Source organism: Lepus europaeus, chromosome 13 (genome assembly GCF_033115175.1).
Source record: "Lepus europaeus isolate LE1 chromosome 13, mLepTim1.pri, whole genome shotgun sequence".
NCBI lineage: Eukaryota > Metazoa > Chordata > Mammalia > Lagomorpha > Leporidae > Lepus > Lepus europaeus.
The window spans coordinates 44,735,881-44,751,907 of record NC_084839.1 but is presented as its reverse complement, the minus strand read 5'-3'; the positions used below and the strand labels follow the sequence as shown (position 1 = coordinate 44,751,907).

Here is a 16,027-nt window from a genome sequence, read left to right as displayed (position 1 = left end):
CTTGCAAAAGAAGCTAGAAGTCCACAGCATGGCAAGAATTATTTGAAATACATCTTTAATTTTAGAAAAATCAATATGCAATCTACAAAATACTTTGTTACATGATTATTAAGGCTCCATCTGTTTTATCTTTATATGTACAGGACACAAAAATCGTAGCTTGAGCAAAACATAACAGCCACTGTGAAGGAAGGCCCTCTAACTGAATTTATCAGAAAAAACAAAGGCTGTATCACAAGCAGAGGGCCAGAATGGAAGTAAAACCCCAGAACCATCCAGCTTGCACGCGTCAGGTAAGAAGCTCCAGCCTTCGTGTACGCTGGAAAGTACCTTTCCTTCATCCCTTCTAGGAAACATCCTGAAGTCCAGATCTGCATGACTAAGCACATCGTGATCAATCCTGATCCAAGGAGAGAACAACCGGACTCCAATGGGTCAACTCCTTGCCCTGGGCCCTAGTGCCCGTCCAGTGACTGACTCCACTCCACTCCCTGATGTAGTAATCTGGAGTGAAATGCCAGGAAAGGCCTCTCTCTTCCTCAGCTCCCAAGGAACGAACCTCCCTTCAAAGCAGTTTTTCACTATTTACTTTCGGCCACGGGAGACTCTACTTCTTAATTGCTAAGTCTAAGTGGACTCTGGCCGTAGCCACGTCTGACTTATACAGAAGAATTGTATTAAAAAGCCTCTCCTTCCACAGAATGCTAATTGAACACTAAGTGATGAATAGTTAAGGTCCTAATAGATGTGCAAATTAACAATTATGCGGTAGCACCCGCTGGTAATGCCATCCACCTTCGCCGGGCTGCAGAACTCAACTCTAGAGCTTTGGTCAGTCTGTTGCTGCTCTGTTTTCAAGGCTGAATCCTGAGACCCTAGCAGACACCAGTCAACCCGTGAGGCCCGAGGGGCGATTCGCTGAACCTTTCGCTGCATTTATTTTGAAGTATAAATATTCATTCCGTTCATCTGAATCAGAGCGCGCGTTCTCTCCCCGGCAAGAGGCTACGGAACACTCTCAGAAAGCAAGGGCAGCCATCAACCCTGCAGGCCGCGCTGGGCTGGCCTCCAGATTTGCTCTGAGCAGGCAAAGTCCCCCTGAGGGCGCCCACGCCAGACAGTATTCAAAGATGGTGGGATTTTCAGGAAGGGCGCGCACACACAGCTTTGCCCTCCCAGACATCAACAGGGAGTCCTGAGCGTGTGGCAACGTGAGCCTTGCACCGAGTGAGGGTAGGGAGCAATGGGATTCGTTTTAACTGCTGACTTCTGCGTTCTTTGCCTTTACAGTAAACTCACGAGAAGCCAACAAGTCTGCTGATGGATAAGGACCATCATAAATGTTTGTTTTAATCTGTTTTTGCACAGACTGAAATGAATGTAATACAATATTAACTAAAACATATGACATAAGTTCTACAGGCCGACCAGTAAATGTTGCTCGGAAGAACATTATATCAGGTTTGATTAGAAATGAATCTAGTAAATGAAGAAAAGAGATCTTACTCAAAATTCAGGTTCAACATAAATGGAAGCTGTATTAATACCACAGGGAAGAATTTGTTTTTCAGGCCAAAAATATCTAGAATATAGATTCCATAGCATTTCTAATTCTGACCTCTCACTGCAAATACTGAAATTCTAAATAGCCGTAACTGAATACCATTGGCTTTTCATCAGAAATCAAACAATTCTAGTCTTCTATCTAACTCTGAAGACTAGCAACATCACTGCTTAGCAATCTAGGTAAAATAATCTAGTGTTTCACTTTGCTCATCTTTGGAAGAAAAATACTCTAAATTAAGCAGCATTAGCATAAAAGAGAACTAGCATAAAATAATCATAATATGATTTAGACTTCTACTCAAAAGAAGCTTGTGTTGATTACAAATAATACGTTATCAAAATACAGTCTTGAAATCGCTACTTTTGGAAAACAATATCCATGAATTTTAAAAATTCATCTTTAATGTACATAAATATTTCACGTAGTGGCCAATACTCCAAAATGCATCCTGAAAGGAATCTCACCAAGCAAAAAGCAGTAAATCTTAGTGACTCACACTCAAGTCTGTATTATCAACAGAAATGGCTTCTTCGCAGCCCACACCATACAAACAGATTTCCAAAATGATAATAGGGTAGGGGAAAGACAGGGACCCAAACACAGCCACGGGTTACTTACCAGTGTGGTAAGAGGACAAGGAGATAAATAATTCAAAGCCACAGATACCTCCAACTCTCCATTTCAGCCTGCGGTTTCAACACCATTCTACGCCCAGCCACATTTCAGAGACGAGCACGGGGAGAATTAAGTACGTGCTTTGCGTCTCCGTTGATTGCCTTACCTGCTGGTACAGGTGCTGATAGCAAGAAGAGACTGGGGCTGAGGGGTGTTAAACACAGCACCTGTGTAATGCAGACTGCAAAACAATCAGCCCCCAGGCCCCCAAAACTCAAAACCCCTTCAGCCACACTGGCTGCCAGGCCACACGTCAAACAGTGCCTTTGAGTTTTAGGAGGAAGCGGAGCATCACACAAGCACAGACACAGCTTAGATCAACCCCTGGGGCAAAAACACATCAGCAGCACAAAGCACAGGTGGTTCGGCTGTAGGTCTCAAACTTCTCTAACACGGCATTCTGGCCTGTGCTCAGCCCGCCGTGCAGAACTCCCGTCCGAGGTGCCGCAGCAGAACTTGGTGTGGCTTCTGTGATTTGCAGATCCGACCAGCGTGACGTCACTCTTTCCCCTTGCTACCCTACTGAGTTACGCAGTCGCCAGCTTTATCCGGGTCTTCTCCTTCGATTTTAACCCATTTCTTTTCTATTTCAACCTGTTGCACAAAAGCAAAACACAGGCAGCATTAACAAATGCAACGCAGCACTAGTCTCTCTTCAGTCCTGCTTTATACACAAGGACAAGGACTGCAGCCACCTCCCTCTTGGGCCACACACACAGCCCACCCACCCTCCTGTGCCAGCCCCGTAGGAGGCACTCTGCTACCACTGTGCACCACAGAGCCCCCCAGATCCTGCCCTCTAGGGTGAATTCTTGAAGAGGACTGGCCCATTCTTCTCTTCTGTGTGTGGCCCCTGTCACACACATGGGAGACCCAGATGAAGCTCCTGGCTCCTGGCTTTGGCATGGCCAAGCCCTAGTAGTTGCAGCCATTTGGGGAGTGAACCAGTGGATGGAAGACCTCCCTTTGTCTCTCCCTCTCTTTTTGTAACTCTGACTTTCAAAAATAAATAAATAGATCCTTGAGAGAGAGAGAGACAGACAGACAGACAGACAGACCTAGACTGAGTTCCTGGCTCGTGGCTTCACAGCCTGGTCCAGACCCAGATGTTGTAGGCTTTTGGTGAATGAACTTATCAAAGGGAGATCTCCCTCTCTTCTCTTTCTCTTTCTCTTTCTTTCTCTCTCTCTCTCTCTCCCCCATCCCTCTCTTCTCTCTGCCTATCAAATAAAATGAAAATAATTTTTAAAAATATTGCCTATCAAATAAAATGAAAATTTTTTTAAAATATTATGTTAAATAATTTTGAACTGTTCCCTAAAACTGTCTGAAACTGGCACATCTTGTGGCTAAGAAAGCAGGTGTACGTGCAGTCTCCGTGTGCACCCCTAATTCAGCCACATCTCGTACCTACATACCAAGGGTTACAGGTCAGATTCCTAGGAGGCGGACTCTGAGGGAGATTTGTGTGCACAAAGCTTCCTGGAGCAGGCTGCTAGGGTCTACATTGCTGGGGGCAGAGTGATGTGGAGGCAGGGAAGGAAACGGAAGGGCAGAGGGCCGGCCTGTGCTGCCACGGCCATATAATAAAAGCTTCAGTCCATGACCCAGGACAGCTGAAGCTGGGCTGCTCCTGCAGAGTTAGCCCAAGTCAAGCCAAGGGGTCCTTGTTCCCATCCACCCATCACTGGACACTGGCTGACTCCAGATGGGGAAACAACCTTAGACAAGGCTGCTCTCTGCAGCCAGGGCCCCTCCAGCTGCTGGGGCCTCAGTCACTAGTGCTGGTAGGCTGCACAGGGCAGATGGACACGTCGTTAACTTTATCAATAGGAAAAAAAACCTCACAAGACCCAATCAAAACATCTACACAAATGGCCCCAAAGGAAAAAGAAATTCTGGCTTCTCTCACTATACTTTAGGATCACCCGTTGGTGGCAAGGTCGTCTTACACAAGCACATATGCTTCACAGGAATAAATGGTAGAAAATCAGAATGGCCTTAATCATCACTGAGATTCAAGCAACAGGTAGACTGGGAAACGCTACGAGAAAGTGTAAAGTGTTGCTCATGTGCCAGATAAAAAGAAAACAGATGCATTCCAACCTTAACCACCACCTGATTTCTGTAATGCAGAAATATTTTCAAACTGCAAACATTTTTAGCCAACACTAGCAACATATGTCATCATTTTAAGATGGGCAATGTGTGGTAGATGTTATCAATATATCTGTTAACCTTAGGTATCTATTAACCTCAAAGATGGAAAGAAAACACAAATTTAGGAACAGATCGAGGTGGACATTACTCTAATTCAGTTAGCCTAATAATGCAGAACAGTTGACAGTGACCATTTAAATTTCTCTTGACTCATTTTCATTTTATTGGAAACATGGAGAGATCCCTCTGCTGGCTCACCGCCCAAATGCCCCCAACAGCCAGGGGTAGGAGAGACCAAAGTCAGGGTCCCAGAACCCAGTCCAGGTCTCCCATGTGGGTGGCAGGAACCCAAAAACTTAAGCCACCATCTGTTGCTTCCCAGAGTTTACATCAGCAGGAAGCCGGCCCGGAATCAGAATGGCAGGGACTCATGTGGCACTGCATTGTGGGATGCAGGCATTGCAAGCAGCAACTCCGCCACTGCACCACACAGCTGCCCCAGTGGTGAACACAGAAGTCTTTGATGGAGTAACTGATGCTCCTCGGATACTATGCCCCAAGGTACTGACAGGTGTTTCACCTACACACACCCACCTGGCAAGATTTCACGAAGTTGGACTAAACCAGGCCAAGTAACAAGCTTACTTAACGAGTTTCTTTATTATAAGACTTCTCAGAACCTTCATTCAACTCTAATTTATGGCATTCCTCAACTTATTTTTTCTTAAATACTTACACAGGGAATACGTTCCACAGAACACATGTTGACAAACGCTCTTCTAATATGATAGCTTTCATTATAAATATGCTTCTAAAATATGAATTTGATTTCTATGCCCTATTTCCTCACTGAGTATTCCCCCTTCTCTAAATGAAGGGGAACAGCTAAGCTCCATGGTGACCAGGTTAATATGACTGAGCTCTTGTCTAAATCAGGTATCATCACACACGCACATACACACACTCAAACACATGCACACACACACACTACTCACATACACCCACAGGTACACACTCACGTGCACATATACACACATGCTCAACACATGCACACTCACACACGTACTACTCACATACACCCACATGTACACACTCACGTGCACACATATACACACATGCACACACGCTCACACACATACACACTCACACATATGCACACAAGGTCATGTAAGATGGCAAAGCAGTAAGAGCTCTGAGAGCCCCCACCTGAACCCAGGGTCTGTGGGCGTACCTGGACATTGTAGCAGGCTCGCTGGTGGACATGTTTCTGTGGCTGGACATCACTCTCCAGCCCTAGAGACCGGACCTCTGTCCTGGAGGCACAGGTGTCAAGCATCACAAACTGCACGGTAGCGAACGGATACCAGTCAGAGGGGATCTCCTGGTCTGATCCAAGTTCTAGTTTGTAGGACAGACAATGGGGATGATCAGGACCTCAGGGGAGAAGAAAAATCAAATGGTCAAAATACTTCCATGGCCATTGAACACTGTTCTAGAACATAACAAGCACTCATCTCTTTAATAAGCAACTCCATTAGCATCACAGGGGGACAAATTCCATTTAAACAACATCGCATCAAGATCCACAATTTTGTACAAACTAGAAGGGAGTCTGTATTTCTTAAATGTTTTCTTTTAAAAAAGTATAATCTTATTACTGTATATGTGCATAAATTAACTCCTAGTATGTTTTCAATTTTAAGTATTATAAAGTTTTAACTAAAATATACGAGCAATATTTATAGTAAGCACATTTGGCAACAATGTGCTTGAAGCCTGCAGAAACTTCTTTCTCTCTAGTAGCCTGAATGAACCCCTCCAAGAATTCTTTATTAACTCATTACACTACCATGCAGCTTATTTGTGGACAATGCAAAGACAAACTTCAGCCCAAATTAAGTCATATTATGAAAAAATTCTGTTTTTTAAGAGCGGAAAACTTAATGAAATTTTATTATATTTCAGAAAATATTTTGGGTCAAGAATTTTCTCTTTCAGTAGGAGAGCCTATGTTTCAGCACCATCATTCTCATCCATCCTTCTGAGAAGCTGTGATTGGAGCAGATGTACAGTGTAGAGATGGGCATATTGGACTTCAATATTTCAATGTAATAGTTGTTTCCACTCCATTCAGCTTGCCATTTGTCAAGCATCCAGACTATGCCAGGCCAGGCTCTGGGCCAGACTCGGCGACATTGGATATACCCTGATTTTAGGTGGAATCGTAAAATGTGTGAGTGTTATAATGGAACACAAAATATTTTCACTGTGAGCACTGCAGTGACTTTATAAATGATCCATGATCCTGTTGCATGGTTCATAGCATCTACATACCCAATGCAGCTGTCTTCACTTAAATAAATATGAGATGGCAGTCATTTCAAAAGCTATATTAAATTATTGTACCACTGACACATCTCAAGAAAGAACATTTTCATCAGAATATAGCTTTAGGCACAAAAACAAGAGTTGAGAGGATTTCACTTAATTCTTAAAAGATAAATTGCCTTTCATTATTTATAACCCATTTCTTGTCGAGACACTAATGGAATTCTACGGCTGTAAAAGGCCTTGAGAAGTCATCCATCAACAAAGCAGCAGACGCTCAGTGGCCATCTCCACCCCGATGCCCAGGGTGGGACAAGGTAGCCTCCAAGGCCCTCTGCAGTGGTAACTTCACTGACACACACACGTGCCCGAGTGCACAAGCCATGACCTTGCCAGCCTGACAAGTCCTTGCACACTGTTAATGCAGGCTTTGGGCCCGTGATGGCCCCGTGGTGATGAACACAAACCCTGGACCCAGACTGCCCAGGTCCAGTCCCCACTCTGCTGCTTAGGGGCTGTGTTATCCGAGGCTCCCCAAGCCCTGGTCTCCTCATCCGAAAATGAGGATGACGACCCTTGAAAGAATGCTGTGAGGACAGAGCAGTTGGTGCAGAGTGACACGCTCCTCCAGCACGGACAGGCTGGTCGCACAGGGTCACTTTGCAGGTGCTATTCATCTATAAGCCTGATAGTGTTTTTTAATTACTCTAAGTTTTCATAATAAAGGGACTGTGGATTCCACACATTTAGATTGGAGATGATCTGATTTAAGAAAAACGATTTTTGGAAGTTTTGCAGCAAACACTTAAGAAAAGAAATTCAACCCCAGTTGAAGACCTAGAACTCCAAAAGAAAAATCTTTTGCTGCTTTCCTAAAAAACTGGTAAAAGACAAAAGAGAGCATTTTTCCCTTTCAAGTTTTATTTTTTATGACTTTTGAAAACTCTAAATACTCTGCAGTGTCTCATAATAACACGCTCCCTCTAGACTCTGAGCTCCGTGAGAACAGATATCATGTCTGTCCCTAGTACAATGTCTGGCATGTTTGGAGCACAACAGAGATTTGATTAATTCACAAATTAAATGAGTTAGGACAGGCGAAAAGCATGTGACCAGACTGACCACCAGGGGGCACACTCGGGCTTTGGTAATTGTTATGCTCCCACCACAACTGCTGGTCTTAGAACAGGGGTGGCAAATCACAAAATCTTAAGACTGGTTGCCATCCAATCCTTACTGAACCAAAATCCATCACATCTGAAACAACCGCTGAGGGCCGAAGGACATAAGTGGTCAGAGAATGCCACAAGGGGAGAGGAGAGAAGTAACCAAATGCGTTGACGACAGAGCAGAGGCAACCGAGTCAGTCAGACATGGATGCAGTCGGAAACTGTCTAATTCTGAGCCACTATTTATTCACCCCTCTCCCTCTCCTTCCTTCTTTCTCCGCTCCCTTCCCCCAACAAAGCCTAGCCCCCTCTAGAGTCCTTCACACTTTAGTAAGAATGACCCTGGGCCATCCTCTTTGGCAAATGAAAGACCACGCCCTGCTGAAGGAGCTGTAAGACTGAGGAGCTGGTAGGAGAGACATATAAAGGACCAGCGGTCCCTCCCACGGAGAGCCAGTGCCCTGTCACTCAGACATGGTTTACTGGAGAGAATACACCTGCCAGACAGTGCTCAGGAGAGAGCTGAGAGCTGGGCACGCAGTCTGTGTTCAGACTGGGCTTTTAAGGGAATGGGCTCTAGTTCTCCCCCACACCCCCCAGGACTAAGGGTTTGCTGAGTGTGCATTAGGTGAACTTCCTCCCAGGGTTTCACTACTCAGTGCTGTCAGAGTGGGGAGCCCATCTGGGCTGGACAGAGGAGTGGAGGAATGAGTCTGCCTAGGGGACCACACCCCGTTTCACAGAACAACCAGGTCGGCAGCTCTCCATCCTGGCTGCACGGGAGAGCCCTTCCCGGGGGCCTCACCCCCAAGTCTGGCCCTAAAGGAGGTACAGGTTGAGTGTCCCTGATCCAGAAGGTGCTAGGTAGGAAGTCAGAAATCAGCCTGTGGGTGTGAGAGGGGCCTAAGGGAAACGCAGCACCTGCAGAAGCTCCCTTGGGAAGCAGCCCCGTATTTTCACTACACAGTCCTGCCCGGACCCTGATCACTTTCCAGGTGGTCTCAGCCTTCCCCCAAGGAAAGCTCTCCAGGATCATCTTTTCTCCAAAGGGCTTGCACTGAGCAATAGAACCTTTACATCCTTCCCCAGGCCCCCTAGGGGAGGCTCCTCTGTCCAGCCCAGATGGGCTCCCCACTCTGACAGCACTGAGTAGTGAAACCCTGGGAGGAAGTTCACCTAATGCACACTCAGCAAACCCTTAGTCCTGGGGGGTGTGGGAGAGAACTAGAGCCCATTCCCTTAAAAGCCCAGTCTGAACACAGACTGCGCACTCAGCTCTCAGCTCTCTCCTGAGCACTGTCTGGCAGGTGTATTCTCTCCAGTAAACCATGTCTGAGTGACAGGGCACTTGCTCTCGGATTCTGTCCCATCCGTTCTCAGGGACGCCCTACCCCATTAAACCTACTACCTTGCTTACCACTGCTCTCTGTCTCACGTCTGAATTCTTTCTTGTGTGAAGAACCTACCCCACCCATCTCGACTAACAAAGTGTTTCAGATTTCAAGTATCTTTAATTTGGGGAATTTGCATATATACAATGAGAGATCTTGGGGATGGCACCCAAGTGTAAACATAAAATATATTTATATTTCATATATACCTTGTACACGTGGCCTGGCAGTAATTTTATATAATATTTTTAAATAATTTTGCACATAAAGTTCCACAGCACAGAATTTTCCATTGGCAGTGTCAGGTTGGTGCTCAGAATTTCAGATTTGGGGGTATTTCCGATTTCAGATTTTCAGAGCAGGGTGCCCAACTTGTTTATGTTTCAAGCTCTAAGGATTTGAACATGCAGCCAAGCCTGAGAAACTGGCTTAGATTTTAGACAAATGAATGACATGGGCCACAAGGGGAGGGGCCATCTCAGTTTACGGCACCATCACCCACCTATTCACCAAAGCAAAGTGCCCTGAGCACAGTCCTCTCTCCCCTCACCCAGGGGCACCCGTCTGGACTCCCCGCCCGCACCACCCTTGCACATGGCTCCACTGCCCTTGCCCTTGCCCCTGTTCTGCCAGCCTCCCACTGCCCAGGCGCTCCTCCTCTGCCTGCCTTCCCAGAGCGAGAGAGGAGTCTCTCAGCTGCTCCCGGAGACACCCTCAAGCCCTGTGGACCAACAAGCCCCTCCCCAGCACGGCTCACAGGGTCTGAAGATGCGCTGGTTCCTCTGCCACCTCTCAGACCCTCAGGCTGCTCCCCTTGGTGGAATCCTCCTGCCTCTCCCGTGCCCAGCTAGCCGCCAGCTCTGCAGCAATGCCTGCTGTAGTCCCAGGGCACCATCAGCCCCTTCTCTGGGATCCCTGCTGTGAATGCTGGAGCAGGGAGGAACAGCACGCTGGGTGCCTGGGGAGTTTCTGCTGGGGCCACCTCACCTACCGCACAGTTAGGCTGCTGGAGTTTGAGTTTCTCTCTCCCCCACATGAGCACAGAGCGTACACTGAGAGATGTAGCGGACGGCTGTGGAATGAATGCCTAAATGAGCAAGCCCTCCTCTCAATAAATTCTTGATGACCCAATCAGCCAACTACACCATTCATTCTGGGAAAATGCAGTGCTATCATCAACAGGATCATTTTCCCAAGGAGCTTCCTATGTTGTTCTACATAGAAAATTTACAAAGATCATTGGTATGGGTTCTCGGTTTGAAAAATAAGTGCAGCTTCCTGGCCAGGTCTAGCTGAGTACTTAGCTTCTCCTGCTCCAAGCACAGGGCAGTGATGGGCTCCCAATGGGCTCCTCTTGCCCCTCTGTCCCCACCCACACAAGCCAGCAGGCTGAACCTTCTGTGCTCCTCTCTCAGAGCCGTAATTCTTACTGCAAACCTATGCAAAAAGCTACGGCTGGCCTTTTGTCTCAGTGCCAACGGCCATCTCTAGGACCAAAGGGAAATCCTGGGAGTCAGGTTATCACTGGGGCACGGGGAGGTCTCTAGTGCCACAGGGTCCCCGCAGGTATTCCAACCCACCTGCCTGCCCGCCTTTCTTCTTGTTTAGCAGAGTGAAAGCCAATGTTGTCAATTCGTTAAGCCCCCTGGCCTAACTGCAGCACAAAGAACTTCCAGAACAGATCATCTGGAACCTCAAGCCCTCAAAACTGATTTCCCCTGCATGAAGATGACCTAAGAGGTGTTTACACTGCCTCTCCAGCCAAGCCATGAAAAAGGCAGGAAGCGTGACTCTGAGTGTTACATCCTGGAAGAGGCTGACCTTGAGCTTTTCACACTGGGGTTGACCAGCAGGCTCCCCTGGAGGCCATCCATGGTGACCACACCACACCATCCCCAGCTCACCTGCCCCAGTCTGACCTGGCCTTGCTGTTCCTGCTATTCCTGGAGTCACAAGAATGCCACAGAGTGGAACTGATTTGAGCAAAGGAGGCTGTGGGCATCAGGGAGGATACAGTATGGGGTCATCCCTGCCACAGAGAGGCCTGTGTCTCCCACCCGCTGAACCCTGCCCATGGCTCACTCGTCAGTCAGTTGGCAGACGTGACACCAGGGCCCATGGCCTCCAGGCTGCCATCCATGATGCCCATCAAGTGTATCGCGGGCTGGGCCTTGCTCTTCCTGCTCCGGACTTCTGCACGGTCCTCACCCTGGATACACATTAGGTTCACCAGGGGAGCTCTTAAAACCTATGGGTATATGAGGCCCTCCTCCAGCGATGCAGTCCAGGTGGAATGGGGAGGGGCCTGAACATCACGACTATTTGAAAGCGTTCAGGCTACTCTAAGGCACACTCAGAGAGGAGGAACTCCTATGGACCACCTCCAATAGCAACACTTCCTCTGAACGCCTCAGCCACATGGGAGTTTAGATCCCCCTCTAGGGCTAGAGCAGCTGTGCGCGCTTCGGAGACAGGGATAAGGTCTTATACGTCTTTAACCCCGGTACTTGCTGCAGTACTAGGTACTCAGCACATGCCCACTGAAGGGTTCACTGAATCAATGAATGACTGAATGAATGAACACAACAGCTCACATCCCCCAGTCCAGCTCCTCAGCCCAGTGTTCTGCCAGGAAAAACTCAATGGAAGCAGGACACAGTGCTAACTGCAGATTTTGCCTTTTTGCCACATTATAGCACTCCCTGCTTTATCACAATATATTCTCCTATCTCACTATTCTAAAACGCACATGCTGCTAGGACTGTCTTCTCAAAGCTCTGGACTTCTAGAATGTTTTCCTTGTAATTTTTTTTTAGTTAATTTTTAATGCTTACAAGGTGTCTGCCTAATTCTAAAACCACCAGTGGAGACAGTCTAACGGGCTGGAACGCCTCCTGGGACCTCCCGGGGCCTGAGTGATAAGCTGACTCCTGGGACTTCCCACTGGTCCTAGAGGCGGTCACTGGGATCGGGACAAAGGACCAAGTGTAGTTCATGTATCAGTTTGAAGAATTATGGCTCTGAGAGAGGAGCACAGAGGGTTCAGTAGGGACAGAGGGACTGGGGGAGATATGGAACCCCATTCTGCCCTCTACAAAGAACCAAGTTTGAGTCAAAATGAAAAAAAACTAGTGTTAGTTCAAGGAACAGGTGGTTAAACCTAAAGACTTGGTTCTGGCTGAGAGAATCGGAAGTTCAGGGATGCTCAGGGGTGATGGGTCCTTACGGATGCACCAGGGAATCTGAGCTATGTTACAAACCTGGATAGCATTTCAGCAGATGGGTTGATGTCAAGGAGTCCACCCACGAATGTTTATACATCTCCCCTTACTGCCAGCCACATCCACAACAAATTCCTAGCTGAAGATGGCATTTCTTACGATAGCAAAAGAAATGTAAAAGGTTAAACTCATCTGGTAGAAACAGGTGCAAAAGGAAACAATAACTCAGCAAGCATGGCCTCAGCCGACAAGTGGCCGTCTGTGTCTGCCTCGTTCCACCCAAGGAGAGTGCAAACATTTAGGCAATTTCCCATGCAAACCAACGGGCACTGCTCAATATTTACTAGAATTTTTATCGGGAAGCCGGTCTATCTTCCACACCACGGCCCGGTAGGCACTCTCGTACTTGGCTGAGCCCACAGTGACCTGAATGACAGGTTCAGATTCAGGTTCGTGTAAACTCCCCAGACATGCCCGGCGGTTCATCTTGGCCTTCAGGGACTTCTGCCTTTGGAGGTTCATGGTCCAGAGAGCCTTGATCCACTGCGACGGGACAGGAAAGTGAATCATCACATTGTCACAGGACCGCAAGGAGCTGGCCGGGGATGGTCTCTGAGCCAACGGGGCCATGTTGATGAAGGCCTGCAGTTCCACGTATGCCCCCTGCACGACCACGACAGACTTCACAGAAAACGGAAGATCGTCCCCGTTATACAAGGTCTTGAAACGCATCAGCTCAAACCGGCAGGCATCCAGAGGTACAAACTTAATGATTCTTGATTGCTCAAATTCTTGTACCTTCACGCATTTATGAAAATGGTATTCAAGAATATCAATTCCCCTCTTTTCGGGGTCTTTCTCAAAATAGGATTCATCTCGTTTCTGCAGCTCAAGGTCATTCAAGGTTAAAAAGCAGTCCGCATTCCCATTCACAAAGCAGAGGCAACTGATTTGTGTTATCACTGCGCTTTCAACCAGTTTCCCTTCTTCTTTCGTGACTTTCCCCCAAAAGTTGTCCACAACTTCCAGGGTCATCTCTTGCTCCTCGTAGCTCTTCTTTGGTTTTGAAAGGGCTGGCAGCTTCATGAGCTCTTCCTCCACGGTGGTCAGAAAAGCAAGGAAGTCCTGGTACTCCGTGGTGCCCAGCTTCAGCATCTGCTCCACGTCGGGCTCATGCACCACTTCTGTCTTAGAATGGTACTTCCTCTTTTCTGTGTACGACACGTGTTCAATCTTCACAGTGTGGATCTTGCCTGCCACACTAAAGCTCTCAACTTTGGGTTCAGAGAGCCTGCAATGTGGATCGAGCTGCAGCTCTTTGAAAGGTCTCTCTAAACCCTTCTCGTAATACATCTGCAGAATCGCTCCAGGTAAAACTTTCAGAAAAATCGGTCCCCACTGCCGGGAGGACATCATGTTCTTCTTCTCGGGGATCCTCAGCATGAACGACCACCCGGCTTTGGGCTGGCTCCTGAAGAGGGCATGGGGGACGAAGGAAGAGGCGGCGTCCTCAGCGCTCAGACACCGCACAGACAAATCTCCAAGGGACTCTTGATTCTCGGCTGACTGGAGATGTTCAAGCTTCTCGCAGATGTAGTTGAGTGAACACTTATTGAGGCTTTTTTGGTCAATAGGCATCTCCTTGTCTCTTGATGAGAATGTCTTTCTGCTTCCGGGGAGGTCAAGGCTGACCTGGGAAGCACCGCCTTCATCCTTCCAAAATGGACTTGAGAAAGCGCAGTCCTCATGAGAGTACCGAAACTGGGGAGCATCACTTTGGCACTCCTGGCTTTCGGCCTGGTGAGGGCTGGTTTCATTTGTAAGGCCTCCTCTGGGAGCTGGATGTGCATCTGAGTGCTCGCTGGGTAAGAAAGCATGGGATACACAGGTTGGTTTTGTAGGCGATAGCGAGGAACCTGTTGTGAGTGGGCTGTTTGAAGAAGATTCTGGAATAGGGTAAAGTACATGAGTCCCTGCTTTGGGAATACCAGGAAAACCTGGGAAGTCTTTGGTAGGTGTAGAAAGAGGAGAATTACTCGGAGGTCCTGGACTGAAGTAAAAGTCTACGATGGGAGAGGAAAGCGGGGTGCTGCTGGTAGAAGAAGCTCCACTGGGAAATTCCTTTGGGCCAGAAAGGTTCAGCTTAAGCCCATTGGGTCTACAGACACCTTGACTCTCCAGAGGTAAGCTCTTCGGCTTTTGAGAAGATTGAAAAGCAAGGTCATCGTCAAAGGTGACCCAGTTGCCTGGGTTCATGGAGCACATCTTTGCGGTCAGACTGTGGTCTTCTCAAGGAATTGGGAATGTTCTCTCTGTCAAAAGAGAAAGAGAAAATGGGAACATAAAATGAAAGGGAAAACTCAAGTTACTAGACGTTTTTGGTTCTGAATGTAAAAGCATTCAGATTTACAGATTAACTGAGTTAAAAAAAATGCTTAAAAATGATAAATCTTTCGATAGTTGAATTGACTTAAAAAAAAAACAGCTCTAACTACATATTGTCTTTGTGAGATTTGCTTTAGACTTAAAGATACACATAGGCTAAAAGTGAAAGAATGGAAAAAGATATTCCATGGAAATGGAAACCAAAGCAGAGAAGGGGTGGCCACACTTGTATCAGATGGAATAGACTTTAAGTCAAAAACTGTCACAAGAGACAAAGAAAGATATTTTATGATTCAAGGGGAAATTCACCAGGAAGATGTAACAATTGCAAAGACATATGACCCCAACATCAAAGCACTCAGATACACAAAACAAACGTTGACAGAACTAAAGGGAGCAACAGATGGCTATACAGTGACAGTAGGTGATATCAATCCTCTACTATCAAAAAATAGATAGAACATCCATCTAGAAGATCACGAAAGAAAGAGATTGAAAACACTATAGACCAAATGGACCCACCAGACATACTACAGAACATTCCACCCACAGCCACAGAATACAGTGCCCAGAAAGGGCTGGCACTGTGGCATAGTTGGCTAAGCCTCCACCTGCACCGCTGGCATCCCATGTGGGCACCAGTTCAAGTCCCGGCTGCTCTACTTCCAATCCAGCTCTCTGCTATGGCCCGGAAAAGCAGTAGAAGATGGCTCAAGTGCTTGGGCCCCTGCACTTGTGAGGAGACAAACGGGTTAATAGGCAGCCAGGATGGTCAGCTGGTAGAAAATTGGGTTTGCAAGATGCTTCCTTGTCCCAAACAGGTTATCTTCAGCAAGGTCAAAAAGTGCCTGCCTGCCCTCCTTGAAAGCTTCCAGTTTTACCATAAGAATAGCAAGGGAGTAGGGATTCCCTCCTCCTGAGCTCACAGTTTACTGTAAGCAAGTTCCCCAGCCCACTCTTCTTCAGATAGGAGCAAGCCAGATAGGATAAAGATTGCAAACCGGGTCTGATGGGCTTTGTCCAGCCCTGTAACTGAATGTCAATCTGATTGTCAAGTTTTTTTCTTCTCCAAAATTGTGCTTTAAAACCCCACTGACACAAGTCACTTTGGAAGCCCCTGCTCCACACCAT

General features: G+C 47.2%; 1 protein-coding gene across 3 annotated transcripts in view; it reads right to left on the bottom strand.

The window, feature by feature from the left end:
* The window catches only part of STON1 (stonin 1), a 47,551-nt gene continuing 31,524 nt past the window's right edge, over positions 1-16,027 (bottom strand). For all 3 annotated transcript variants that reach the window (XM_062209416.1, XM_062209417.1, XM_062209418.1), the window contains exons 2-4: positions 12,856-14,823; positions 5,634-5,836; positions 1-2,836 (exon numbers count right to left, since the gene is read on the bottom strand). In XM_062209416.1, coding sequence (XP_062065400.1) covers positions 2,762-2,836; positions 5,634-5,836; positions 12,856-14,776 — 2,199 coding nt within the window. In that variant the 5' untranslated portion in view covers positions 14,777-14,823 and the 3' untranslated portion in view covers positions 1-2,761. The remainder of the gene's footprint in view (positions 2,837-5,633; positions 5,837-12,855; positions 14,824-16,027) is intronic.